The sequence below is a fragment of the Megalobrama amblycephala genome, linkage group LG21, assembly GCF_018812025.1.
Source record: "Megalobrama amblycephala isolate DHTTF-2021 linkage group LG21, ASM1881202v1, whole genome shotgun sequence".
NCBI classification, from domain to species: domain Eukaryota; kingdom Metazoa; phylum Chordata; class Actinopteri; order Cypriniformes; family Xenocyprididae; genus Megalobrama; species Megalobrama amblycephala.
The window spans coordinates 21587019-21614414 of NC_063064.1; the positions used below are offsets into that span (position 1 = coordinate 21587019).

The window sequence follows — 27396 nt, forward strand, 5'->3', positions numbered from 1 at the left end:
CACCAGATTGTTTCATAAAAGCAGACGATCTGAACGCAGAGAACTATATCCAGCAGTGCTCACATTAAAAATATATACCGGTCCATTCCTCTCAGAGACTTCTCAAATGCATGCATGTGGTAATCCCAATCTGTGCCCATTAGAGAGAGAGAGAGAGAGAGCAAGGAAGAGAGGGAGAGGGAGTGAGTGACAGAGTGTGCGAGAGAGGGAGACAGAAAGCGAGAGAGTGAGCGAAAGAGACAGACAGAGTGAGGGGGCTTTTAAAGGATTTGACAGTGATTTGTAGAATCAGAGTTGTGGAATGTTCGGGCTTTTCCACCTTTTCCAGCGTTTTATAGTTTCCTGAAGCTCTCAATACTTTCTACATTAAAATCTCACCTTAATCAAATGAATCTTTAGACTGTCGTTGTGTGAGAAGACTGTGGACATTTTAAGATGAGAGCTGAAGACTCGGATGTTGGTGGCATCTGTCGTGCTTCAAAACCATCCAACTTCAGCTCCAGATGGGCGCACACCGGCAGCAGCATCAGTCGGTGAGACATTTTTAAGAAGTGAATGAATTAATAATTGTTATGCCAAAACATTGAATGTATCTTCGCTTAAAATGTTACGATGTTGTAAAGATGTCTGTTCAGGTCTCGGGAAACAGGCAGTAGTGCTGCTGTTCCCACGAATGCTTAATTAAACGAATGTGTGTGTGTCTCCCCGCGGGAACTTCAGCTTTCAATCCAAATATAGCACTTTTTCCGCTCACCTGTTGCTGAATATGTATCAGTTAATTTGCATAAAATATTAATATGCTTGCCTATACATGCCCTCTATTCTCAGCGGTCTGCTGAGTGCGAAGAACAAGTGAGTTCATTTTTTAGAGGACTGAGAATTGAAACTTTAAAGATTAACTTATTTTTAAAAAGTAAAATGAATAATAAAAGTTATTATATGGACTGGATTGCTTCGTTGAATTTGTGTCATTAGGCTTTTATGTGTAAAAAAAAATGTAAATTTGGATGTAAGAATATTGAGCTGTGGTGTCCTTACAAAAATCTATCGAAAGACCGTGTTTTTGGTCAGTACTATGATGGCAATACCATGGTATTTTTTAAAAGTAACATACAATATCATTGTGCCATGGTATATGTAACCAAGTTGGTTGGTACACTTTTCATTCTTTGTTGAATATTTCTGGTGAAACCAATGGAATGGAAAAAATGGAAATTAAAAATGAAAATTGTTAATATTGTGGGTTTGGTTGGCAGAGTGTTAAAAAACAAACCCTGATAGCACACAAACATCTTGGAGGCGTCTATTTGATGTGCGTGTTTACGTCTGGAAGTGTTTGCTCACCTGCAATACGTCTACAAGACGTTTCCTCTCAGATGTCAAATAGATGTTTAGAAGATGTCTTTAAGACGTTTATGATTTAGAATGTATGTAAAACTGACATCTTACAGTTTTTTACGATTGCTTTAGCACAATTTTAAAAACAAGGCGCATTTTGTCAAAACACTACACACAATTCACAGATCCACACACACAATAGCAGAACACCTCAGTTCTTTTGCAAAATGAAAAACTTCATTCAAAACTTTACGTTAATTTAAACAAAACCCAACTTTGACACTGTATGGAACACACATGGTTCATACATTCTGATTCTGCTCAATCTTAAACACTTTTATACTTTTCTAATGATATAGTCTGGGTTTGATTTTTTTTTCAGAGATATTGTTAGAGTAATGTACATGAATATATTAACAAAAAAACAGACAAACCACACAAGATCAATACTGCACATTGATGAAAATATTTATCTCTCACCACATTGTAAAACCATTCAATACATCCATGCCTTTCCAAAGGTTACATTTTGCACTGAAAATCATAACATATTCTAAACACAATATATTACACAAACAAAAACATTTGTGGAGACAAAACAAAAGCATGATTTTAAATGAAAAAAAATAAATAGAAAAAACACCTAAGCATCATCTCTTGGCCTATATCTGGCCATAGCACTTCATCCACATCACAGGCGTTGTCCTCTCACACAAGACAGCGAGGGAAGAATCTTATTGAATGGCGAATACATCCTTGCACAGACCCTGCATCAATTAGGTCAGGCCTTCTCTTGAATGAGGCATATCCTGACATAGGGCTGGAGATTGTAAACCTTCCATGCCAAAAAAAAAAAAAACCCTCCTCAATGGGTATAAGGAAGGGACAGTATGGTGGGATGTATTGGAGTGAAAATTGTGGACTCTAATGAAACCAGTTTTGGACCAGAGCAGATAGGTGGAAATTTACATTGTCCCATATGACAATGTATCTCATCTGCTCTGCATCCATTTGGCCTTCTGCTGTGACGATTTTGTGTAGTCTGTCTAAAATGTGAATATGTGGGCCGTGTTGTAAGGGCCTAAGTTAGAATGCTGGTGGAGGACATCATTCTGCATGATTGCAACATACATTGCGATGTTACCACCGCGTTGGCCCGGGACATTCAAAATTATGCAACATACTGCAACATTGGCTTCCATTTTGTTGAAGATACATAAACTCACCTTTTGCCTTTTTATAGTACTTGTACCTGATTGATGAGTTTGGAGTTAAGCAAAGTGTCTGCAGACCTGACGGCCATTTTTGATCAATTGGTTTATAGGCGTGGTATTTTGGAAAGCAGTGTCTTGAAATGGCAAAGAAGTGACATTATGTTAGATTTCTGTGTCTAATGTAGAGAAGTGTGTTTAGTGTTTTGCAAAAAGTGTGAGGCTGAGAATGTGCTTATAGTTGTGCAGATCTGGGCTAAGGTTTTGCTCCTTGAGTGTAGAGTTTCAGTAATTGTGTTATTTTTAATTTTAGTGTGTAAGCAATCGTAAAAAAACTGTAAAGACGTCTATCAGATGTTTGTAAACAGCAGATGCTCTCCAGATGAAGTGATCTTTAACAGACATCTTGCAGACGTACGTGTGCTATCAGGGAAAATTGAAACAAGGAGAAAACATATTTAAAAGATACCTGCTGTGTGTGTGTACTCAAAAAAATCAAATGGTTGGGTTTGTCTGTATTTGACCCAAATATGGGTTGAAACAACCCAGTATTTTTATATTGCATTATTAGTATACTTAATTAATTCCATTATATTTTATAGAAAAGTTCTCAACAGGTTTTAAATTTCTCAAGAGGTCAAACATTCAGCTGCACCTTTAAGTACAGTCATAAGGCTTATTTTGTAAAAATTTCATGTACATCTTTTGTCTCATTTCTCCACAGGAGACACAGGTAGAGAAGAAAGCATTGTGCTGTAGCAGAAGAACCAGCCCCTTGTATGGCAGCAACTATGACATCACAGCAACACGCATCATCACTATGCCATCACTGCAGGATCAGCAGGGCACCCAGACAACACATGGGCTCCCTGGTTCACGTCATGTGGATAGTGATGATGGGATTTACTCCAGAATCCTGGGCCTCCTCCTCAGGAACTCATTCCATAAAGATTGAGGGTGACATCACTCTGGGAGGGCTTTTTCCGGTGCATTCCAGGGGCCCTGCTGGTGTTCCATGTGGGGAAATTAAGAAGGAGAAGGGGATCCATCGTATGGAGGCCATGTTGTATGCGCTGGACCAGATCAACAGCGACCCAGACCTACTACCTAACATTACCCTGGGTGCCAGGATACTGGACACGTGCTCCAGGGATACGTATGCGCTGGAACAATCCCTCACTTTTGTCCAGGCCCTCATCCAGAAAGACAACTCAGATGTTCGATGTTCCAATGGAGAGCCACCCATCATCCCAAAACCAGAACGTGTGGTAGGGGTCATCGGGGCTTCGGCCAGCTCAGTGTCCATAATGGTGGCCAACGTTCTTCGACTGTTTGCGGTGAGGGATCATTTTAATTCACTTAATTTCAGTGAACTACATTTTAAAGTTGATTCCCTCAGTTTCAGGCTCAGCAAATGCTTCATTTAAAGGGGTTCCCAAAAATTGAAATTCTGTCATCATTTACTCACCCTCATGTTGTTCCAAACGTGTATGAGTTTCTTTCTTCTGTTAAACACAAAAGAAGATATTTTGAAGAACGTTGGTGACCAGACAGTTGTGGGGTGCCATTGACTTCCACAGTAGGAAAAAAATACAATGGATGTCTACCGTCAGCTGTCACCAACTTTCTTGGTTGTTGACGACATTGACTTCCATAGTATTTTTATTCCTACTGTGGAAGTCAAAGGTACCCCACAACTGTCTGGTCACCAACGTTCTTCAAAATATCTTCTTTTGTGTTTAACAGAAGAAAGAAACTGGAGAACTAACCCTTTAAGGCAAGACATTACAGTTGAATAGAGTAAAACCTAATAGATATCACCATACATTCCCCAGTTTATATTTCACAGTATATTAAGTTTTCTGAAATGTTAAGTTTAAACATGCATTCATTTACCAATTAAATATGCACAATTTGCATATATTTCCAGAACAGAAATCCGAACATTGGATAAAGCGTTGTTTCATTTTGTTGACGTATAGGAGTTAAAGGATTCTACAAGTTGGATTCTCTTTATATCAGTCCATAAATCAGAAAATACGGTCAGAAAACAGCCAGAAAAATATTTCACCATATTTTTAGGAAAAAAATGTTATGTAAATCAGGCAACTGTTATATGTACAAACCCTTCTGTAAAAGTCTTCGGAACATAGATATGAGTAAAGCTGGAAAGTGTGGTGTAAGTGAGATAAAATTGTACTCTGTAAAATCTACAGATGCAAATAAATAAAGTCACATATATGTACATTTTGGATGTTTCCTTTTTCCACTAGTCCGAAAGAATACATGTTATGGAAGCCATAAGACAGTAGTATTGCCTGTAGTGCCATAAGACAGATTCGTAACTGGATGATGGTATTTTTGTACATTGTATGGCTCTTTTTAATGTTGTATATGTGTGGCAGGCATTGGATTTCCTTCCGTATTGTGAGGAGCTCTTGCATGGTGTTGCTGCAAGACTGGATTCTGCAGTGCTGCAGATAGGGCCAGTGCTACAGGAAGTATAACTAATTCTGTTAAAAGGTTTGGATTGTGTTTCAGCTCAAGGCCTCTCAGCAAGAGCTTCTTAACGATATAGATTCTTTCTTTATTTTGTTCTGCGAGAAAGTGTATCAGATTTTCCTTAAAGTGAGCAGTGTTTTTGAATCGCGCACGTCATTGACCCGTGTCCTTAAAACACTGAGAACCACGACGCTGAAATGTGCTGTGTGCGTGTCATTTAATTTCAAATCCTTTCTCATTTCCAGATCATCATTCAGCTTGCAAATCCTACACCTGAGCTACATTCAATTTCATTCCACCCTCTGCCACTTTTTATATATTTTTTTTATTTATTGGTTTTAATCATTTGTGTTCTTTGTGGTCACCGCTCCAGGCTGCGTGTGCTTTAGTAGGTGAGCTGATAACCTCACCCAGGAGTTATTTGCAATCATTTTCAGTCACCACAGTTTCAGGGAAGATAAACAATTCACAAAATAAAAGTGACTTAGTCAAAGCTCCATTATGTTTCTCTCAGGACATTGTACCTGGAATTTGTGCGTCCTAATCGTATTTTGGTTTGGTTATTCATTACTTTTATTGATACGCTTTGGAATAGGGCTGACCGATTTGGCTAAATCTCAATTTCTTTTGCCTTTTGATTATATTGGATAAAGCAAAGACTGGTGATATGTTCTCACGCAAATGAACCAACTTTTACTGAAGTAAAACGTGCCAGCCGGACTTCTGCATATTTATATATTTGCTCTGAAATTTATTATTGGGTCATTGACAAATAAGGTTTTAAAAAAACATAATGGAGATATAATTAATTTTGAAAAATTGTACGTTTTAACAATTGTAAGTGTCAACAATGAGATTATGTGCTTTTTATAATCAATTGACACTGCTTTTGTCATTTATTACTAGATGGACAAAATTTGTCACCAAAAAAGTCATTCGGTTTAACCAAAATTTTAGTTATACACTCTTAAAAAATGGTGCTATATAGTACTAAAAGTGGTTCTTTGACTCGTAATCATAGGGGAACCACTTTAAGTTCTGTACAGCACCAAATATTGGTGCTTCAGTGGTTCTTCACCAGTTCTTTGGGATGACTGAGGTGCTAAATAGCACCGCTACTGTATACAGAACCTGTTAAGCACCTGTATGTTCTTCAGCGGTTCTTCAGTGGTTCTTTGGGGTGGCCATACAAAGAACCTGTTAAGCCCCTTTAAAGGTTCTTTACAATCCAAAGAACCACTGTTGATGCTGTTTAGTACCTTTTTTGTTGAAGAAATATGGTACCTCTTATGGGTTCTACATAGCACCATTTGACAAAGGTGCTGTAGAGTTCCCCTACACTGTAAAAAATGACCGTGATTTTAACAGTAAAAGACTGTAAAAATGCTGCGGTGAAAAACTGTTAATTAAAATTCTGGCAACCACAGCTGCTGGTTTTTTCCGTAAATTTTACTGGGATTTTTTTTTACAGTGTATGATTACGAGCCAAGAACCACTTTTAATGCTATATAGCAATTTTTTTTTTTTAGAGTGTACCGAATGACGATATTTTCAAACAATGCTAACAGGCTAGCTAGCAAAAGGGCAATCAAACATTTAATATTTAGTACAAGTTTTTTTAAATATTACAACATTTTCTATATTTTATAACGGTTGTACCAAATGACCTGTTTCGGGACATGCGTATGAGCAAGTGAAAACATGAATTTTTCTAATATTTAAAAGAGAGTTAGTTACTTTGCTTCATGACCGTGTGGTCCTTTGCAGGTGTCTGAATGATGTCACATCCTGTCACATGATATTGACCGCATGACTCTCTCATGTCTTTCTCACGACAAAGCAATGACCTCTATACATAATTTTAATACTATTTTGCACTGTTGATATATGATGTTATAAAATCATGCCAGAATGAAATATATATACATTTATTACATTTTAAGATATTTTAATCATAAATGGCTGTATTGGCCTTTGGACAGTTAAACCGAATGACCTTTTGACACTTCAAAATCTTTAAAATATGTAGCAAAATATAATTAAAACCTTTTGGATTCAATACAACAGATCTAGTTGTACTACCTTACTTACTTTGGATGTCATATCTTAGTTTTTTATTATTATTAAGGCCTTTGGACTAAAAAAATGACCCATCATTGACCCTATTACGGCAAGACACATACAGGCAAAATATGGTGTTTTTTTCCTGGCTGTTGACAGTATTTATAGACTGAAATGAAGAGATTTCCAAAATCATCTCTATGTAAACAACGTGAAATAAGAATTTTGAACCTGGCTTTTTCTGTTCTGGAAATATATGCAAATTAGTGCATAGTTAATTGGATATTTGATTTTTATAACATAACATTTAAAAAAAAAAACATGTAATATAAAATTGTGATGAATTAACTGGGGAAGTATGGGGATATGTATTTGTTTTTACTCTATTTTACCCTGGTGTTTTAAAAATGTTTTTTCCATCATTGAAACTATATTTTTGACCAAACAGCTAATTAGATTCATGTTTAATGCAAGTAAATCACAAATAAAATCTTAAAAATCTTTTATAAAATCTTATTTATAAAAAACAATACAACAGTACACAATAATAAACATTAATATTTTTACTCAATGTTTTTTTTATATTTTAATAAACAAATTAGGGACTTCTATTAATATTTTTGAACAATAAATAGTTTGAATCAATTCATTGAAAGGGGTATTTATGGACGTACTTCAATACTTTAGTCACTCAAACAATAAAAACATCAAATGTAATCTTAAATAATTTTCTATATGTTTATCTTTACAAACTATTTCATGTCCATGTTTCTCCCTGAGTTCTGGTAAGTGGGAACTGAGGAAGACAGATATTAACTACAGCATTACGGAGGATCCGCTCTCCATTAAAGCCCTCTCTCCAGCTCAGACTCCTGATGGAAAATCAAGCGTGAGCCCAGAGAGCCCTGTTATCAGCTACAGGCAGCTTCTGTTCTGTGGCTTTAGCTGAATGAGTGTGGGTCCTTAACACATAGATCGACAAGGACCGACAGCAGCATTTATGGGTAACAGATTTGCCTGACCCTCACATTCTCTAAATCCTGGTATTCACAAGACCAGAAAAGATTGTCAACACACGATGTCTTTACATAAAGATGCATGAACCCTTCTATATCAGTTCCTTATAATATGTGGATAACATTCGGCCTACAGCAGATTCTTGTATAATTGGATTAAGATTTTTTTTTTCCTTAATTGGATTTCATCTTGTAAAGATGTTACTTTTAAAAGAATAATTTACGATTTCTTTAAACGAAAAGCCCTTCTTAATTTGTCACACTTATCATATTGTAAATCTTTAATAAATAATAGAGCATCCTACATAAAAAACTATAATTATCAGGTAATCTAAAATTACACCAATTTTTCTTGTAATTCACATCTTAATTAACCTTTTAATCTGGATGAATCAACCTGAATATTTTGGGTTATATTTGTACACCACACCAGTGAGAGTTTTAATGCATATGTTCACATATAAGTGTAGATGCTTAGGGAACATGTGTATAAAACTAATGAATCACTTCTAGGAAATGTTTGCATGTGACTGCTGTTAATGTTGACATGACTCGTGTGGAAAGGCTCGAAGGCTGTAATGCTTATGATGCATAGCAACAAATTACTATCTGAGACCAAATCTTTTAGCAACGTCCTCCTAAAGCCATGTTTCCTTTGTATATTTGCATCAATGTTTCGGAATGGCATTGGATTCAAAATTGCATTGCAAACTTTGAATATATGGTTGTTTTTCATGCAAGATGTAACAAGTGCCCAAACGGTCATGGGTAGATCAACAGTAGAGCAGAGACTGTAATATATATCTATATATATATATGTTGGGGGAGGAGCAGTTAAATCTGTTGTAGCAAGTAAGCTAGTAGAATTAAATATATTGTATGGCTTATGGCTGAGAAATGGCAACCTTGTCTCTTGATCTGTCTCTCTCCCTCTGTGCTTAACATAATTTGACTAAAACCCCTCTAATCCTTCCAGATAATCTGTCAAATGGTCCTCTCCCTCTTCTCTTCTCTTCTTCTCCGGTCTGTATCCACCTTTTCCTCACTGTCCACTGGCTCGCTTCTTTAAAGAACCTTTCATTAAGCCACACGGGCTCGGCAGACATTAGTCGGTGCAAAGCCTAGCCCAGTGACATCAACTGCGTCATTAAGAAAGTAGCACAACAGTAAATTAATCTTCTCATCTTTTTTTTTTTTTTTTATACAAACAAATGCTTTTACAGTGGTGGCTCGTGCCATCTGTATTTCCCCAGGATTTTTATGTGCTGCAGAGAGTACCACTAAAGCTATGGTTGTTTTGCTGCGGGAGACTTGCTATGTTTTAGGACATGCCTAAGCAATATTACAAGAGAAAATGTGCTGTTGTTCTGGATATGATGATCTTCAGATACAATTTTATCACGAATGAGTATGATATTTATTTTATTCAACAGTTTAATAAACAAGAGAGCAACCTTAGACCCATAATTGCCATTTACTTTGTCTATTTTTTTCTCTTTCAAACCAAAGCCACAGCTGATTTAACATTGATTGACGTTCCTGAATCAGTGTTTTCTGAACAAATCGATGGAGTGAATAATTCAATATTTGTGTCCCAAATGACACACCATACATAATGCACTTATACTATGCACTATGTACTCAACCATGTAGTGTATGAATATTACAAGGTTATTTTGTTATACAGCATCAGAGTCTGAAAACCCTTACCCTTTTTGCTAGAAAAGCTGCAGCAGTTGAGTGCATAAAGTATTCAATCCACTACCCCATTTTTTGGTTAATTATCCGGATATTTGAAGTGCATTTATTCTTTTTGAAATTTTCTGTATGAACACACATACTGTTTATACTATAAAACAGCATAGAATAGTACACTAATTTGGATTTACCTAATGACTCCCCTGTTGAAAAAAACAGCATATGCTGATTAGGTAAGTTTTGAAGAATGGCAGCTGGTTTGAGCTGGTTTATGCTGGTCCTTAGTTGGTCATGAGCTGGTTTAAGTTGGTCCTGAGCTGGTTATAAGCTGGTCCTGAGCTGGAGCTAGTTGCTTAGGACCAGCTTAGGACTAGGGCTGTGACGGAAGGCATGACAACTGCGCCACTGCGGTCGTGGAGTGTCATCGGCGGTAGTGTTATATATATTATATAATCTCAGAGGTCGCGTTAACCGAAAATTTTCAGGACGGAAAAAAATCTGCAGCCCGTCCGTCATTTTGACAGATTATGTAGCTTGTAAACTGTAATTCCCACCCCTGTCCAGTAGGTGGTGAGCGCACTCCAGTGTGGCAGCAGAGCACAAGTTCAGTCTCCAGAATAAAATGAAAACGATGCGCTTGTTTAAACACAGACGAGCACCCTAGTTTAAGTCAATTTTATAATAATAAAGTTACTTATGCTTACTTACATAATTAAGTTTTGTTATTTTTCTTGCTGACTATATGTTTATGGTCAACGAATGGCTTTTCTGAGGTATAATGTTACGTTACATTGTTTGCAAAAAATATAAAAATTAAAATGACGGGTAATTGATTATGATGGATTTTTTTTACGATCCTGTCCATCAAAATCACGGCGAAACGCAAGTCTAATGCAACCTCTGATTTTATATATATATATATATATATATATATATATATATATATATATATATATATATATAAACCAAACCCCGCCCCCTTTCGGACCCCACCACCGCAACACCGGCAGTTGTTGGTGATTTACCACCGCGGTAGTAAAAATTTGCCAGCGTCACAGCCCTACTTAGGACTAGCACTTGACTATCATAAACCAGCTCATGACCAGCTAAGGACCAACTAAGGACCAGCATGAACCAGCTCAAACCATCTGCCATGCTTCAAAACATACCTAACCAGCACATGCTGGTTTTTTCAACAGGGTCGTTTCATCAAAGCATGAATCTGTGTTTTCAACAAATCGGTTGAATGAATGATTCAGTGACTCACAAATGGCTTCATCCAAAATCGCATACTCTCTGAATAGTCAATTCATCTGGATTTGTACTTGCTTTGTGGCTGTTGAAAAAAGTATGAACTTAATCTTGACATACTACATTTGTCATGTTTTCATTGTCATGTGACCTAGCACTATGAGTTGTGTCACTTCAATGCCATTCACAAATCCTGTTTCGTGGCCTCATGGGATGGGATATTAAAGTGTCCTTTGGATGCGTACTTCAGAATCTTGCCGGAAGTAAGATGTCATCCGAGTACTTTTTGCCTTTATGAATACTGGGAATTTGGCATACTATTTTTTACCTACTTTATAGTGGGTAAGTATGCATATTTGGATAGAGCCAGTGTTTTGAACGAATCCCTTGAGTAAATGTTTTAATGATTCAGTCACAACACAGTAACTCATCGCCACATGGTGTAACGATGTAACATACAGAAAGAGTCACTTATAAATCCCCACCACACAATTTAGAATAAAGGTTATTTATTGGCATCTATTTCAGACAGCAACATAGTGTTGACCCAGATCCGGCCCACATTTGGTAAGTGTGGATTCCACGTGGGCCAGATGTGGGCCGTATCTGGGCGGACACTATGCTGTTGTCTGGGATGGCTCCATGAAGAACCTTTAACATCCATGGAACCTTTCTACTGCACAAAATCTTCTTAATGGTGGAAAAAAATTCTTTACATTTTTAAAATGTTCTTCACACTTAGAAAAAATGGTTCTTTTATGGACTGTTGCCTGAAAGGTTCTTTGGGGAACCAAAACTGGTTCTTCTATGGCATTGCTGAGAAAACTTCCTTTCGGAATCTTAATTTATTTTTAAGAGTGCACTAGGGCTGGGCGATATATCGCATGCGATTGTCACGCGCATTTCGTCATAGAGAATAAAGGATTTAGCTACCGCTAAATCGCCATCACCTGCTTTCAAATGGAGCGGCATTTATAGTTCACCCAAAAATGAAAATTTGATGTGTATCTGCTTACCCCCAGCGCATCCAAGATGTAGGTGACTTTGTTTCTTCAGTAGAACACAAATGATGATTTTTAACTCCAACCGTTGCCGTCTGTCAGTCAAATAATGCTAGTGGATGGGAACTTCTAAGAGTAAATAAAACATGCACAGACGAATCCAAATTAAACCCTGCGGATCATGACGACACATTAATGTCCTAAAACACGAAACGATCGGTTTGTGCGATAAACCGAACAGTATTTATATCATTTTTAACTCTAATACACCACTATGTCCAACTGCGTTCAGCACTCGTTAGTAAGGTCTGATCGCGCTCTGACAACGGCAGTGATGTCTCGCTCTCATTGAAGTATAAAAAATGATATAAATACTGTTCGGTTTATCGCACAAACCGATCGTTTCGTGTCTTAGGACATCAATGGGTCGTCACGATCCGCAGGGTTTAATTTGGATTCGTCTGTGCATGTTTTATTTACTCTTAGAAGTTCCCATCCACTAGCATTATTTGACTGACAGACGGCAACGGTTGGAGTTAAAAATCATCATTTGTGTTCTACTGAAGAAACAAAGTCACCTACATCTTGGATGCGCTGGGGTAAGCAGATAAACATCAAATTTTCATTTTTGGGTGAACTATCCCTTTAATAGACAGAAGACCGTAGATCACTGACAAGCCATGCAATATCGCGTTCATTATCGAAGGTGATTCATCTGCGATAATTAACGCGATATTGCGTAGCTTGTCAGTGAACTACGGCTCTGGCTATTACATGCCGCTCCATTTGAAAGCAGGTGATGGCGATTTAATCAGGGAACCGGCTTTACTGACGAAATGCGCGTGACAATCGCAAGCGATATATCGCCCAGCCCTAGAGTGCACTAAACGCACAAACTGATACAGGCCAGGCGTCATGGACATCCCTGTGCCCCTTCCTCCGAACACCCATCCCCCTGTTGTGTAACACCATCAGAAAGTAAATTTATCAGTTTACCAAGTCCAGTAAAATCAATTTTGCAGATCAGAGAAATTCATGAAGTTCACATTTTTGCAGCAGCTTGACTCTGTAAAGGATGCAAAGTGAGTCCTGCTGCTCACTGATGGGTTCTGTCTCTTCCAATTTGCAGATACCTCAGATCAGTTATGCTTCGACAGCACCTGAGCTTAGTGACAACAATCGCTACGACTTTTTCTCCCGAGTCGTGCCGCCAGATTCCTTCCAGGCCCAGGCGATGGTGGACATTGTCAAAGCCATGGGATGGAACTATGTTTCTACTCTGGCATCAGAGGGGAACTATGGAGAGAGTGGTGTAGATGCTTTCATCCAGATATCCAGGGAAGCAGGTACAGAAAACTAATGAAAAATGTATTCACGGTTTTAAAAGATTGTATTTAAAATAAATATACAGGTATATATAAATCAATATATGTACTTTGTTTGTAGCTTAATGTACCTTGATTTACCATACCATGATTTTCCATAACTGATGTGGAATTGATCAGTTGATCCAAGGATTTAATGTGTCTGGTGTTGTGTTTGATGAGAAAAGAGGATAATTATCAGGGGATGAAGGTTTCATGTGATTTCCTGTGTGTAAACAAGTTATTAGTCACCTAGATGTAATGCCAGACATGCTACAGATTGACCTGGATTTTATTTTCAGTTGAAAGACCCTGCAACCATCATTCTCTTATGAATGTATCAGAGTCCTTCAAAACTATCCGTCATTTTAATTTGTTTTATTCAGGAGGTCTTTGCATCGCACAGGCCATTAAAATTCCTAGGGAGCCAAGACCAGGAGAGTTTGACAAGATCATCAAAAGGCTAATGGAGACATCCAATGCCAGAGGGGTTATTATCTTCGCTAATGAAGATGACATCAAGTGAGTAGTCCTTTAGCAGTATTTCTGTATGACTCTGGAGCAGGAGATATAGCCTTGGAAAAGGTTTGAAAATATATGAGAACAGATCAATCACCCCACAATGGGAACATCAGGAGTCTTTTAGGGAATTATAGCAAATGAATGTTTTACAGAATGAATTTTCATCTAGTGTAATTTGCATTTTGCAATCTAAAGCTAAATGAACCTGATTATGGCGCACACACACACACATACATAGTTTTATATATATATATAGTTATATAGTTATATTGTTCTGAAATCCTTTTCTGAGATTTTTGTATTATTTATTGTAGGCGGGTCCTGGAAGCAGCAAAGAAAGCCAATCTTACAGGTCACTTTTTGTTTGTGGGGTCTGATAGCTGGGGAGCAAAAAACTCACCAATCCTGAACCAGGAGGATGTGGCTGAGGGTGCAGTTACCATCCTCCCCAAGCGGGCGTCCATTGATGGTATGAACTGGTAGCACAGGCCAGTCTAAGCTTAAGGTTTCATAATTGAGAAAAATGTTTTTAAAAAAAAAATGTAATTCAAATTTTCAAATTCTCACTCAATTATTCAAAGAGATTCTGCACATATGCCCATGTGGTATTTGCTAACAATTTCATACTTAAGTCAAATCGGGTCACAGTATATTTATATAGCGCTTCATACAATACAGATTGTTTAAAAGTGGCTTCACATTTATAAAATGTTATAAAACTTAATCAGTTATGAAACATTTAAACTGTAAAGCAGAAAATAGTGCTATTATTCAGCTCAATTTAGTTGATTCTGTTCTGTTCAATAACTGTGTAAATGTTGCAAAGTTCATCAATTTTGAAGTCAAATTCAGTTATACGCAGCACTACAGAAGGCAATAAAAACTCACCTCAAGAAAGTCCAATATTCACTCAATTCAGTTCAATAACGGTGTCAATGTTACAAAGATAGTGTCATTATCCAGCTCGATTCAGTTCAAATTTTGGGTTATACTTTATTTTAAGGTGTCTTTGTTACAGTGTAATTATACATTTAAGTATACAAAGTAATATTAATTAACTATATGTACTTACTATAGGGTTATGGTTAGAATTGGGTTTGTTGTAGGGTTAGTTGCATGTAATTATGCATCATTTATAGTTATTACTGTAGTAACTACATGTAATATGTGTAACAAGGACACTGTAAAATAAAGTGTTACCAAATTTTGTTCATATCCAAAAGTGTCAGTGCAGTTAAATAGATAATATTACTAAACATTATTTGTCTTTTAAACCCAAAAAAAACAGGCTCAGTTGAGGAACAGTTTTCCTCTCACAAAAGGAAAAAATGACAATTTTTATATTCCAAATCTTTATGCTGTTATATTTTTTTTGTCTGTGGAACACAAACATTTGTAAACAATTGTTACGCACCTTTTTCCATACAACTACAGCTGAAAATTAATATACAAAAACATTTTGTTCATTTTGGGGTTACCTATCCTTTTAACCTGTTTCTCAGGGTTTGACCAGTACTTCACCACAAGATCTCTGGAAAACAACAGGAGGAACATCTGGTTCGCTGAGTTTTGGGAGGACGACTTCAAATGCAAAATGACACGGCCTGGAATCAGAGGCGACAGCGGGCTGAGGAAATGCACAGGCGAGGAAATCATTTCCAACAAATTACTCCCATAAATGCAGTAGTACTTGAATTATCATACATTCTTATGCTTTTAAGATGTGCAAAGCACATCTAAATGGATTATTCCTCTAGCAAAGCTTTTCAATTCCCTGTCATGTTGCTTTTGGTCTTTCAGGAGAAGAACGAATCAGCCGGGATTCGGCATACGAGCAGGAGGGGAAAGTGCAGTTTGTGATTGATGCTGTGTATGCCATGGCCCACGCTCTCCATAGCATGCACATAGACCTTTGTCCAGGTTCAATGGGCGTTTGTGACAAAATGGACCCGGTGGATGGAAGAATGCTGCTGAGCTACATCCGTGCTGTCAATTTTAATGGTAAGCCTCCTCAAGGACACAGATGAAGCATGCGAGCCATTCCAAACATTGTGAACGAGACCTTGAAACAGTCAGAATTTCATTAATGGGTTCGTATTCATCCAAGTCTAATGAACCTCACAGCAATTTGAATGTTAGTTTTTATATCCAAGGAATGCTTTGTTTGAATCTGCCAGGGAGGTTACACATAATAAATGTGGTTTTGCCAAACACTTCTCGAATCAAGATATTGCCATTACTGTGAGACTGACAGGTGAAAATAGGTGAGGAGTAGTTTCTGCAAGAGGGGAAAGGCCAGAACAGAAGCTGCTGTTTCCAAGGAGGAGGGTTGTGAGTCCCATGGGTTAGTCAGAGTGCGGCGAGAGAGGTCAGCACTCAATCCCAGCCTGAAGAAATCCACTAATGCACAATGCAGCAGCGCACATACTTGTTTTAACCCCCCTCATCTAGTCTCTCTCCTTGTCTGTGGTTCTCCCTGGGGCAGCCTCTCTCCAAACACAAGGCACATTTCCTTTTTCAGCTCTATCTTTCAGTGAAAATCCCTTTTCTTTTTGTCACTTGCTCTTAAGAGATTTCTATGTAAAGAATAGCTATTCAGTTTACGAACAGTGGATGTCCTCACACTATGGAAATCTTTTTGGCTTGGAGTGCCTAAGGGGAACAAAACACGCCGCGTGGAGACCTTGCCCCCTTGTGATTTGCGATTCGTAAAAAAACAGAAAGGAACATGAAATTGAGTTTGCTTTTGTTGTACCACATTTTTCCTCATATACATCTAAGAGATGTCTATTTTGTCGATATCACTTTACAATGAGGTTCAGTAATTCGTTAACTGCATTAGTTAACATGAACTAAATGCTTCTAAAACGTTTATTAATTCATGTTAAAGGATTAGTTCACTTTCAAATGAAAATGACCCCAAGCTTTACTCACCCTCAAGCCATCCTAGGTGACTTTCTTCTTTCTGATGAACACAATCAGAGATATATTAATAAATATCCTGACGTATCTGAGCTTTATAATGGCAGTGAGCGGGATTAACGAGTATGAGCTGAAGAAAGTGCCTCCATCCACATCCATCCATCATAAACATACTTCACACGGCTCCGGGGGGTTAATAAAGGCCTTCTGAAGTGAAGCGATGTGTTTGTGTACAAAATTATCCATATTTAACAAGTTATGAAGTAAAATATCTAGCTTCTGCCAGACCACCTTCTGTATTCAACTTACAAAGAAAGTGTAAAACTCTCGCAGTTCAAAAATATTATGCTACATCCTACGCCTTCCCTATTCAACTTACGGAAAAAGCTTAAAGGGTTAGTTCACCCAAAAATGAAAATTATGTCATTAATGACTCACCCTCATGTCGTTCCAAACCCGTAAGACCTCCGTTCATCTTCGGAACACAGTTTAAGATATTTTAGATTTAGTCCGAGAGCTTTCTGTTCCTCCATTGAAAATGTATGTACGGTATACTGTCCATGTCCAGAAAGGTAATAAAAACATCATCAAAGTAGTCCATGTGACATCAGTGGGTCAGTTAGAAGTTTTTGAAGCATCGAAAATACATTTTCGTCCAAAAATAACAAAAACTACGACTTTATTCAGCATTGTCTTCTCTTCCGGGTCTGTTGTATATCCGCTTTCACTCCACAGTGACGCTGCTTCTTCTTCTTCTTTCCTGTTTTACAGCGGTTGGCATCCAGCTTATTGGTGCATTACCGCCCCCTTCTGCTCCGGACAGTGACGCGATTAGGACATCCGCGACATGCACACCTACCCACCATTTTAAAAAATATAGCAATACCAAAATACAAACAATGTAGAATAGTTTGAATACAGCGTGCGTCTCCCTCAGACTGTAAACGAAGCTCGGGCGCACCGGACAACACGTCATCAGCGTCACTGTCCGGAGCAGAAGGGGGCGGTAATGCACCAATAAGCTGGATGCCAACCGCCGTAAAACAGGAAAGAAGAAGAAGAAGCAGCGTCACTGTGGTGTGAAAGCGGATATACAACAGACCCGGAAGAGAAGACAATGCTGAATAAAGTCGTAGTTTTTGTTATTTTTGGACCAAAATGTATTTTCGATGATTCAAAAAATTCTAACTGACCCACTGATGTCACATGGACTACTTTGATGATGTTTTTATTACCTTTCTGGACATGGACAGTATACCGTACATACACTTTCAATGGAGGGACAGAAAGCTCTCGGACTAAATCTAAAATATCTTAAACTGTGTTCCGAAGATGAACGGAGGTCTTACGGGTTTGGAACGACATGAGGGTCATTAATCATTAATGACATAATTTTCATTTTTGGGTGAACTAACCCTTTAACTGACGCAGCTCTAGTTCCATTTTTTTTTTTTTTTGTAGCTAGATATTTTACTTCAGAACTTGTTAAATATGGATATTTTTCTTACACAAACACATCACTTCTGTGATGGATGGAGGCACTTTCTTCAGCTCATACTTGTTGATCCACTGCCAATATAAAGCTTGGATGCGTCAGGATATTTATTAATATGTCTCTGATTGTGTTCATCAGAAAGAAGAAAGTCATATACACCTAGGATGGCTTGATGGTGAGTAAAGCTTGGGGTAATTTTCATTTGAAAGTGAACTAATCCTTTAAGAAATGGGACCTTATTGTAAAGTGTTACAACACTGTATTTTCTTGTAAGCAACCTTTGATATGGAAAAGTCACCTTCAAAGTTATGCTTGACAATTTTACTTTAAATCAAAGGGTGAAAAGAACAATGGTTTGCAGAAGCGTGCATTGCCACAAATTAATACAATTTTATGCCCTTGTGTTGGGCCGTTTCTATTAAATAACTCTGTTGTTTCAAATGATTGCATTTGAAAGAATAACTAGTGATGTTGAATATCAAAACCCTGTGTTTACTCTGAAGGCAGTGCCGGAACAGGTGTGATGTTTAATGAAAACGGTGACGCCCCAGGACGATACGATATCTTCCAGTACCAGCTTTCCAATACCACCAGCCCGGGATATAAACTCATCGGCCAGTGGACCAACCACTTACGACTCAATGTAAGCGCATTAACCCCCTTGGTAGTTTGGGACATTTCTGAATGCGTGTTCTTGAAATATTCCCATCTCTTTCTGTAAGGCTGAGGAAATGCAATGGTCTGGAGGGGATAAAGTTGTTCCAGACTCCGTTTGCAGCTTCCCCTGTGAGTCTGGGGAGAGGAAGAGGATGGTGAAGGGTGTGCCGTGCTGCTGGCACTGTGAACTATGCGACGGCTATCAGTACCTACTGGACGAGTTTAACTGTGACATGTGTCCCTTTGACATGAGGCCCACCCCTAACCGTACGGGCTGCCGACCCACTCCCATCATCAAGCTGGAGTGGAGCTCTCCGTGGGCCATTATCCCGGTATTTCTGGCAGTGCTGGGCATTCTTGCTACATCAGGAGTCATCATAACCTTCATCCGCTTCAACGACACCCCCATAGTCCGTGCTTCGGGCAGAGAGCTCAGCTATGTTCTCCTGACGGGCATCTTCCTCATCTATCTCATCACCTTCCTCATGATCGCCGAGCCAGGCGCTGTGGTGTGCGCGTTCCGCAGGCTGTTTTTGGGGCTGGGCATGAGCATCAGTTACTCTGCCATGCTCACAAAAACTAATCGAATTTACAGGATCTTTGAGCAGGGAAAGAAATCAGTCACGCCACCAAAATTTATCAGCCCCACGTCCCAGCTGATCATCACATTTATTTTGATCTCAGTACAGGTGCGTGTATGTCTATAATACAATTTACATTAATTTAGCAGGCACTTTTATCCAAAAAGAGCTACCAGATCTTCAGCAACATACTTTTAGAAAGAGTTATACACATATCTTGTAGTATTATCACATTCCCATATAAGCTGAATTAATGTACCTTTTGTGTGTTCAAAAAAAAGAAACATTTAGTAGAATTAATAAAGTAAAAAAAAAAAAAGTTTGAAAAATAATCAGCCATTTAAAGGTGCCCTCGAATGAAAAATTGAATTTATCTTGGCATAGTTAAATAACAAGAGTTCAGTACATGGAAATGACATACAGTGAGTCTCAAACTCCATTGTTTCCTCCTTCTTATATAAATCTCATTTGTTTAAAATACCTCCGAAGAACAGGCGAATCTCAACATAACACCGACTGTTACGTAACAGTCGGGGTGTACGCCCCCAATATTTGCATATGCCAGCCCATGTTCCCAACATTATGAAAGGCATTAGACAAGGGCAGCCAGTATTAATGTCTGGATGTGCACAACCAAATCATCAGACTAGGTAAGCAAGCAAGAACAATAGCGAAAAATGGCAGATGGAGCAATAATAACTGACATGATCCATGATAACATGATATTTTTAGTGATATTTGTAAACTGTCTTTCTAAATGTTTCATTAGCATGTTGCTAATGTACTGTTAAATGTGGTTAAAGTTACCATCGGTTATTACTGTATTCACAGAGACAAGAGAGCCGTCGCTATTTTCATTTTTAAACACTTCCAGTCTGTATAATTCATAAACACAACTTCATTCTTTATAAATCTCTCCAACAGTGTGTAATGTTAGCTTTAGCCACGGAGCACTATCAAACTCATTCAAAATCAGAAGTAAACAATATAACAGTATACAATACTCACATAATCCGATGCATGCATGCCGCATGCATGACGAACACTTTGTAAAGATCCATTTGAGGGTTATATTAGCTGTGTAAACTTTGTTAAGGCACTGTTTAAGGCAAGCGCGAGCTCTGTGGGCGTGGACCACGGGATTTAAAGGGGCCGCAGCATAAAATCGGCGTGTTTATAATGATGCCCCAAAATAGGCAGTTAAAAAAATTGATTAAAAAAATCTATGGGGTTTTTTGAGCTGAAACTTCACAGACACATTCAGGGGACACCTTAGACTTATATTACATCTTTTAAAAACATAATCTAGGGCACCTTTAAGTAAAAGCTTTGTTTGTTGTTTACAGTGTTGTCACTGTGCTTTATGTCTCCAAAAGATATTTTGGTCTAAGAACTTTTCATCCCTTAAATAATTAAAGAAGCAACATTTTAAGTGTAGCACGGAGGACTTGTAATTTCACTGAAAGCTCTTCTCTTTTTGGTGTCCTCCAATAATGGTTGTTTATTATTTGAGGAAACATATGGTCTCTTGGTTTCTTAATGGTAGGTTAGATATCATGGACCTTTACAGAAGCTGATATTGTGTGAATGTTCATTCATGGCTCTTTTCTGCTCACAGCTCCTGGGTGTTTTCATTTGGTTTGGAGTGGTTCCCCCTCACACGAATATCGACTTCGATGAGCTACGTCCCCCCAACCCAGAGTATGCACGTGGAATCCTGAAATGTGATATGTCAGATTTGTCTCTGATTGGCTGTCTGAGCTACAGTATGGTGCTGATGGTCACATGTACAGTCTACGCCATAAAGAGCAGAGGGGTTCCTGAGACATTCAATGAGGCCAAACCCATCGGCTTCACCATGTACACCACCTGTATCGTCTGGTTGGCTTTTGTTCCCATATTTTTTGGCACATCACAATCCACAGAAAAGGTAAACTCTTAATAAGATATTTTGAAAAGAGGTTATCAGATTTAAATAGAACAGTCAATAGTTTCATATATTTTATATATATATATATAAAATTTAAAAAAATAGATGTATTTTTTGTTTTTGTTGCAACATTACATTAATTTGGATTTTTTCAATTAGTTCATATTTTCCCCTACTATGTAAATAAGCACATTAAAATTAGTCAGCAACAAAAACTAAATGAGCTAATAAATAAATAAATATTATTAAAGAAAATATAAATGAATAACCAGGATCTAAAGATAAATTTAAAGAGATATCATATTATTAATTTTATTACAGAATTCTTTTGCATTTATTTTTAATTTAATTCTTTTGATTTTATTTAATATTAACGTAGATATATATATGTCACTTACACTGCAATAATTTCACTATTGTTTCACTATTAACAGTCTGTGTTTGGGTCTCGTGGCATATTTGATATCATCGTCTATATAGAATCCTAAGTCTTGCTTCCATGTTATTAGTGTAGAAGATGTGCTGGTGCCTGACATTAACATGTTATACAGAAATATGATCTTCACCCTGAAAGTGTCTAGACGCACATTTCCCTGAATTAGGTTCTGGTTCAGTTAATGATGCTGCAACATTTACTTGTGAATGCTTTAACTATAATTAGATATTAGAAACCTAAAAAAACTGTAGCTGTATCAGGTTAACATAATTGCTATTTAATTGGATGCTGTTTTGTGTTGGCCTAAAAGCTGTTAAAGATGCCTGCCACACTTTATGCATTTAGTCATTCAATTTTTTTCACATCTGTTCTATCCTGTGGGGGATGGTTTTGCTTACAAAGCACAGGGATTTAAAAATGGAAAGTATACTCTGACTAATAGAGAGGTCTTTTAGTAGCCGGTCAACCGCAAAGCTTTTGGCCCTCAGGTGGTCTTCCAGTCTTTTCATTTCTTGTAAATGAAAAGAAGAACATGGAAAAATAAAAGACTAGACTACAGAGCAAGCTGCAGTGTGTATATAGATATTGGCATGTATATTTTTGTGTGCTGTTATCTTACATTTTATTATATTGAGTTTAACTTTTAAAGTGTATTTTGTTTATTTTTATCATTTTAATAGAAAACAGTTTTAACAGTTTCTTATGTGAGAGCGCTTTAGATTTTTTTAGAACAATAGTCATTATTTGGGTGCAGTTATAATCTCATGAAATTTAAGATCTTTTTAGGGGTTGTGCATCTTCGTCATATATGACATGTATATAGTTATCATATATGAATGACTCACATGCTGATAAACATGCATGAGATCAGGGTTTATTCTTATGGCTTATATTAAAGATGCAGAAAACAGGGAGTCACATAGCAGACCTCACATTAACCTTACTTGAATACATAATTAATGTATGCAAATTATATGTAGCACTTAGACTGGATTCTATATAATCTGACTGAATCGTTTGCACAGGGCTGAGGTCAGCTCATTGGGTCATTACACTGATTTCCAGGAAATTAATTGTGACAATCAACAGAGAGTATGTATATAAGTGTAATGTGGAGTGCTAAAGCCCTGACAGCTGATCTACCACTTGTGATAGGTCGCAGCTGAGGCCAGGCTGAAATATTACTCTTAATCTTTTTTCCGCCCTGAAACAGATGTTCATTCAGACCACCACGCTGACCGTGTCCATGAGCTTGAGTGCCACGGTGTCCCTCGGCATGCTGTACATCCCCAAAGTATATGTCATCATCTTCCACCCAGAGCAGAACGTTCAGAAGCGCAAGCGCAGCTTCAAAGCCGTGGCCCAGGCAGCCACTGTTTCCACTCATCTCTCGCAGAAATCCAACGACAAGCAGAACGGAGAGACCAAAGTTGAACCAGATAGATCCCAATAAAGACCAGAAGGTAAAAAATTATTTTGCACCTGTATATGTTACCTGTGTATATATATATATATATATATATAAAAATATCAAAAATGTCTGAATAATTTTTTGATTTGACTGTATATATAAAAAATTATTCAGACATTTTTGATATTTTTGATATATTTTTACTAGTGGGTTCAGGACACTATAGTTAATTTATGTAAGTGAGGATAGCAAAATAAAGTAAACTGTGACATATTATACACAAAAATTCTTCATACAGTAAACTACCAGTAAAATTGATAAAAAATTGGAACCAAAAATTATTCAGACACCATGTTTTACTTAAGTGTTATCTGACATAATTAAGATTATTTTTTTTCTGACATAGTTTAACTCTGAGATCTTGTCATATTTTATTATCATTTTTTAAACTATAGTGAATAAACCACATTAATGAATGAAATGTTCAAGGTGTCTGAATAAATTTTGGTTTGACTGTGTAAATATGTATATTTATATAATGCCCGACCAAAAAAAAAAAAAAAAGTCACTGTTTGGATTTAACTATAGCAAATCTATGATTGGATCATTATTTTTATTTCTAGCATGTTACTGTATATGTTTAGCAACAGTTCATCTAACTCTAATTGGTGGAATGTGTAGCTTTTCATTTCATAAATAACCATGTAGGAAGATACATCATGGCCATATTCCAGGATGACAATGTCAAGATTCATCAGGCTCATATTGTGAAAGAATGGTTGGTTGGTTGGAAGGGAGGGAGGGAGCATGAAGAATTATTTTCACATATTTGCACCTCTGAGTCCACACCTTAAATTCATTTAAAGTCTTTGGGATGTGCTGGAGTAGAGTTTACAGAGTGCTTGACTCTTGCATTGTCAATACAAGATCTTTACCAAGTTGATGCACCTCCTAATGGAAATGTTGTGATGTTATTAGTAATGGCCAAAAGTGATGTCCGGAAGGGGTATTTGTTTTTAATGCCCTACAAGTTCAAATAAATAATCAAAATACATATTTTATATATTTTAAATATTAAAAAAAAAAAAAAAAAAACACATATATTGACTACAACATAATTAGTTATTAATATTTCTTTGGTTCTCTCTTGTTTTTGCATGTGTTCATCATTTCTTTGTATGACAGTCTGGACAAAAATTACATCCGCACAATTTTTCTTGGTTCATTGCGTCACGATTAAAACAATTGCCTCCAAGCACAACTACACAATATGCTTAACAATTTTTTAATAATAATTAGGCTGGACATCACTTTTGGTCATATCTATACTTTATATCAAATATATTTTTGTTGTATTTTAAGACATATTGCATTATATAACATGCTATCTATCTTCAGGTCACCAAGGCCTGTGTACATCCTAATGAAGTAGTCTGAGGAGATAGTCAAGGCAAACTTCTGTTTGCTAAATCATTCATTTTGCAACCTCAACTGGACAAGGATAACCAGAGGATGTAATATCTGCAACAAGAGAAGAGTCTGGGTGAGAATAACACTGAAATAATGTGTTAATAGTACAACATGTACAGAAATTAAATACAGAGGATCAGTGGATTCTGTTTGATGTGGAACTTTAATGCAGCTTTGAGACTGGAACGTATTTGTCCCCTTTAATATTTCCCTTTTATCATCACGGCATCACCAACCAAGTTGAACTTATAGATTCATGAATTCATGATGGAGTACCTTTGGAGAAAAACAATAGAAAACTAAACTTCCACCAGCATTTATTGAAGGACTAAGAGTTTGTATCTGATTCATCCAATGGAATCGGACATAATACATGAGCACATTAATAAGTCACATTCAGTTCATCCTTATCTCCTTATGCTAAGTACATATCATAAATGATCACACAAGACTGTCAGAGCTACAGAGATAATGCTGGGATCAATTGTGTTTCAACGGTCCAGCCAGTAGAACGCAGATACATGGAGGTTTCACTCTTTTTGAACTCTTTGCTTTCGAAAATGTGCCATAACTTTATGTTTCAGAATAAATGTTTTAAGTGTCTTGTGTGCAATCCTCATAATAGGCAATCCTGCATTCTAAATCATATTTATTAAAAATGATAGATTATCAAGAAAAAACAACGACAATCTGTAAAGACAACAAAGTTTTGATTAGAGATGTTTAGTTTTATCATGTTTCCTTGAGCTCCCCAAGAGATACTGATTTTAACCAAAGTGTATGCTAATGATCAGTATTTAATGGTTGATTTAAATGAAAATAGTAACAAGTCGACTTTAGAGACTGACATTCAGATCCTTTTATTTTCACATGCAAAAGTAGTCACTTATATATTTTGCATTAGAGCAAATGGGAAAAAGACCATGCATTAAGTACATTGTTTGATTAATGGTATTATTTCAGTTAATATTAATTGATGATGAACATGCAGTTACAGTAAACTCAGGTTCCAAGTTGGCTTACTTAGCCTTTATGAATTTTGTGGGTGTCTTGTTTTCATTTAAGAGAAAAAAGAAAAACACAGGAATAAAAATGTATTGGTTGAATGCATGTTGGGGAAAATGATTTAATAAAATCCTGAAAAATTAATTTTGAAGAAATCATATGTTACTGTATAGAAATCAGTATGATTGTGAGAGTTTTTTGTTTTCATAGTGTTCATTCAATGGTCCATTTACCTCAGAGCTTTTCACCCGTTGTTCCATCATCTAAAATCATGTTAATTTCTCATTTACGTAATATGTTTGAGGGGTGAAGTCTTAGAAAATCTGTTTAGATTCAAGCTGTAATACAGTTACAAAAACAATACTGAAGTAAGAATAATTGTCAATGAACTGTTGAATTATACAAATTTATGCACACCTGGAGCTGTAACTATGGGTTGTGGCCACATTATGATCTCAGGGTGTGCATTAACTTTCAATAATTCACCAATCTGGAGTCGATTCTCTCTCTCATTAACCATTTTTTGTCGTATCTGATTCTTTGTGATTCTATGGCCATCTCTTCCCATACGCAAGAGGTGTTGGAAATGTCTTTTCTGGGGTAGGTTGGCAGGTCTTTCCCCAACCCTGCCCATTACATGGCTTGGGGCTCACACACTCTGGATTAGCATCTCCAATTCACCTATACTGCATGTTTTTGGATTGTGGGTGAAACCGGAGCACCCAGAGGAGGGAGAACATGCAAACTCCACACAGAAAGGACTCAAACCATGAACCTTCTTGCTGTGAGACGACAGTGCCATCCATTGAGCCACTGTCCCGCTCCTGGAGACAATTACTGAACATAGTAACTTACCCATACCTCTATTACTTATTTGTTAGTATCAGTTTAGAACTAGAAATTGTGGTTTGGGCTGTTTCTAAGCAATTATTAGTTATACAAAAGGAGAGACAGCATATGTCTTAAAGGGATAGTTCACCCAAAAATTAAAATTTGGTCATCATTTACTCACCCTCATGTTTTTCCAAACCTGAATGAGTTTCTTTCTTTTGTTGAACACAAAAGAAGATATTTTGAAGAATGTTGGTAATCAGACAGTTGACAGTAGCCACTGACTTCCATTGCAGGGGGAAAAAAAATACAATGGACTATATGGTTTCCAACATTCTTGGTAAAAAACTTGGTCAAATATCTTGAACAACATGAGGATGAGTAAATGATGACAAAATTTTCATTTTTGGGTGAACTATCCCTTTAATAGAAATTTTTATGCAATATTTGTATATTGTTTGTTCTTTTTCCGTAGTAGCCTATGCTATAGCCTAGATTATGGCTGTTTAAATGTGCCAAAGTGATAACGTGGACATAAAACCTGGAACTAGTTCATAGTTGTGCAGTTATAGAACGTCTGTCAACCAATCAGAATCAAGCATTCAGCAGCATTAGTGAATGACAAACATAAGACACTCTATTGGCACTTTAAATATGGGTCAAATTTAACCTATATGTTCACCGATAAAACATT

General features: G+C 37.0%; 1 protein-coding gene across 1 annotated transcript; it reads left to right on the plus strand.

Annotated features, from left to right (window-relative positions):
• grm6b (glutamate receptor, metabotropic 6b) lies at positions 1-26015 on the plus strand. Its single transcript, XM_048173288.1, has 12 exons — positions 1-533; positions 3274-3886; positions 13208-13424; positions 13829-13964; positions 14279-14433; positions 15467-15607; positions 15765-15965; positions 18885-19024; positions 19104-19727; positions 21238-21549; positions 23199-23448; positions 24795-26015. Exons 2-11 carry the CDS (start codon positions 3329-3331, stop codon positions 23436-23438), a joined length of 2724 nt encoding a protein of 907 aa, XP_048029245.1. The 5' UTR covers positions 1-533; positions 3274-3328; the 3' UTR covers positions 23439-23448; positions 24795-26015.
• Positions 26016-27396: the final 1381 nt, after the last annotated feature.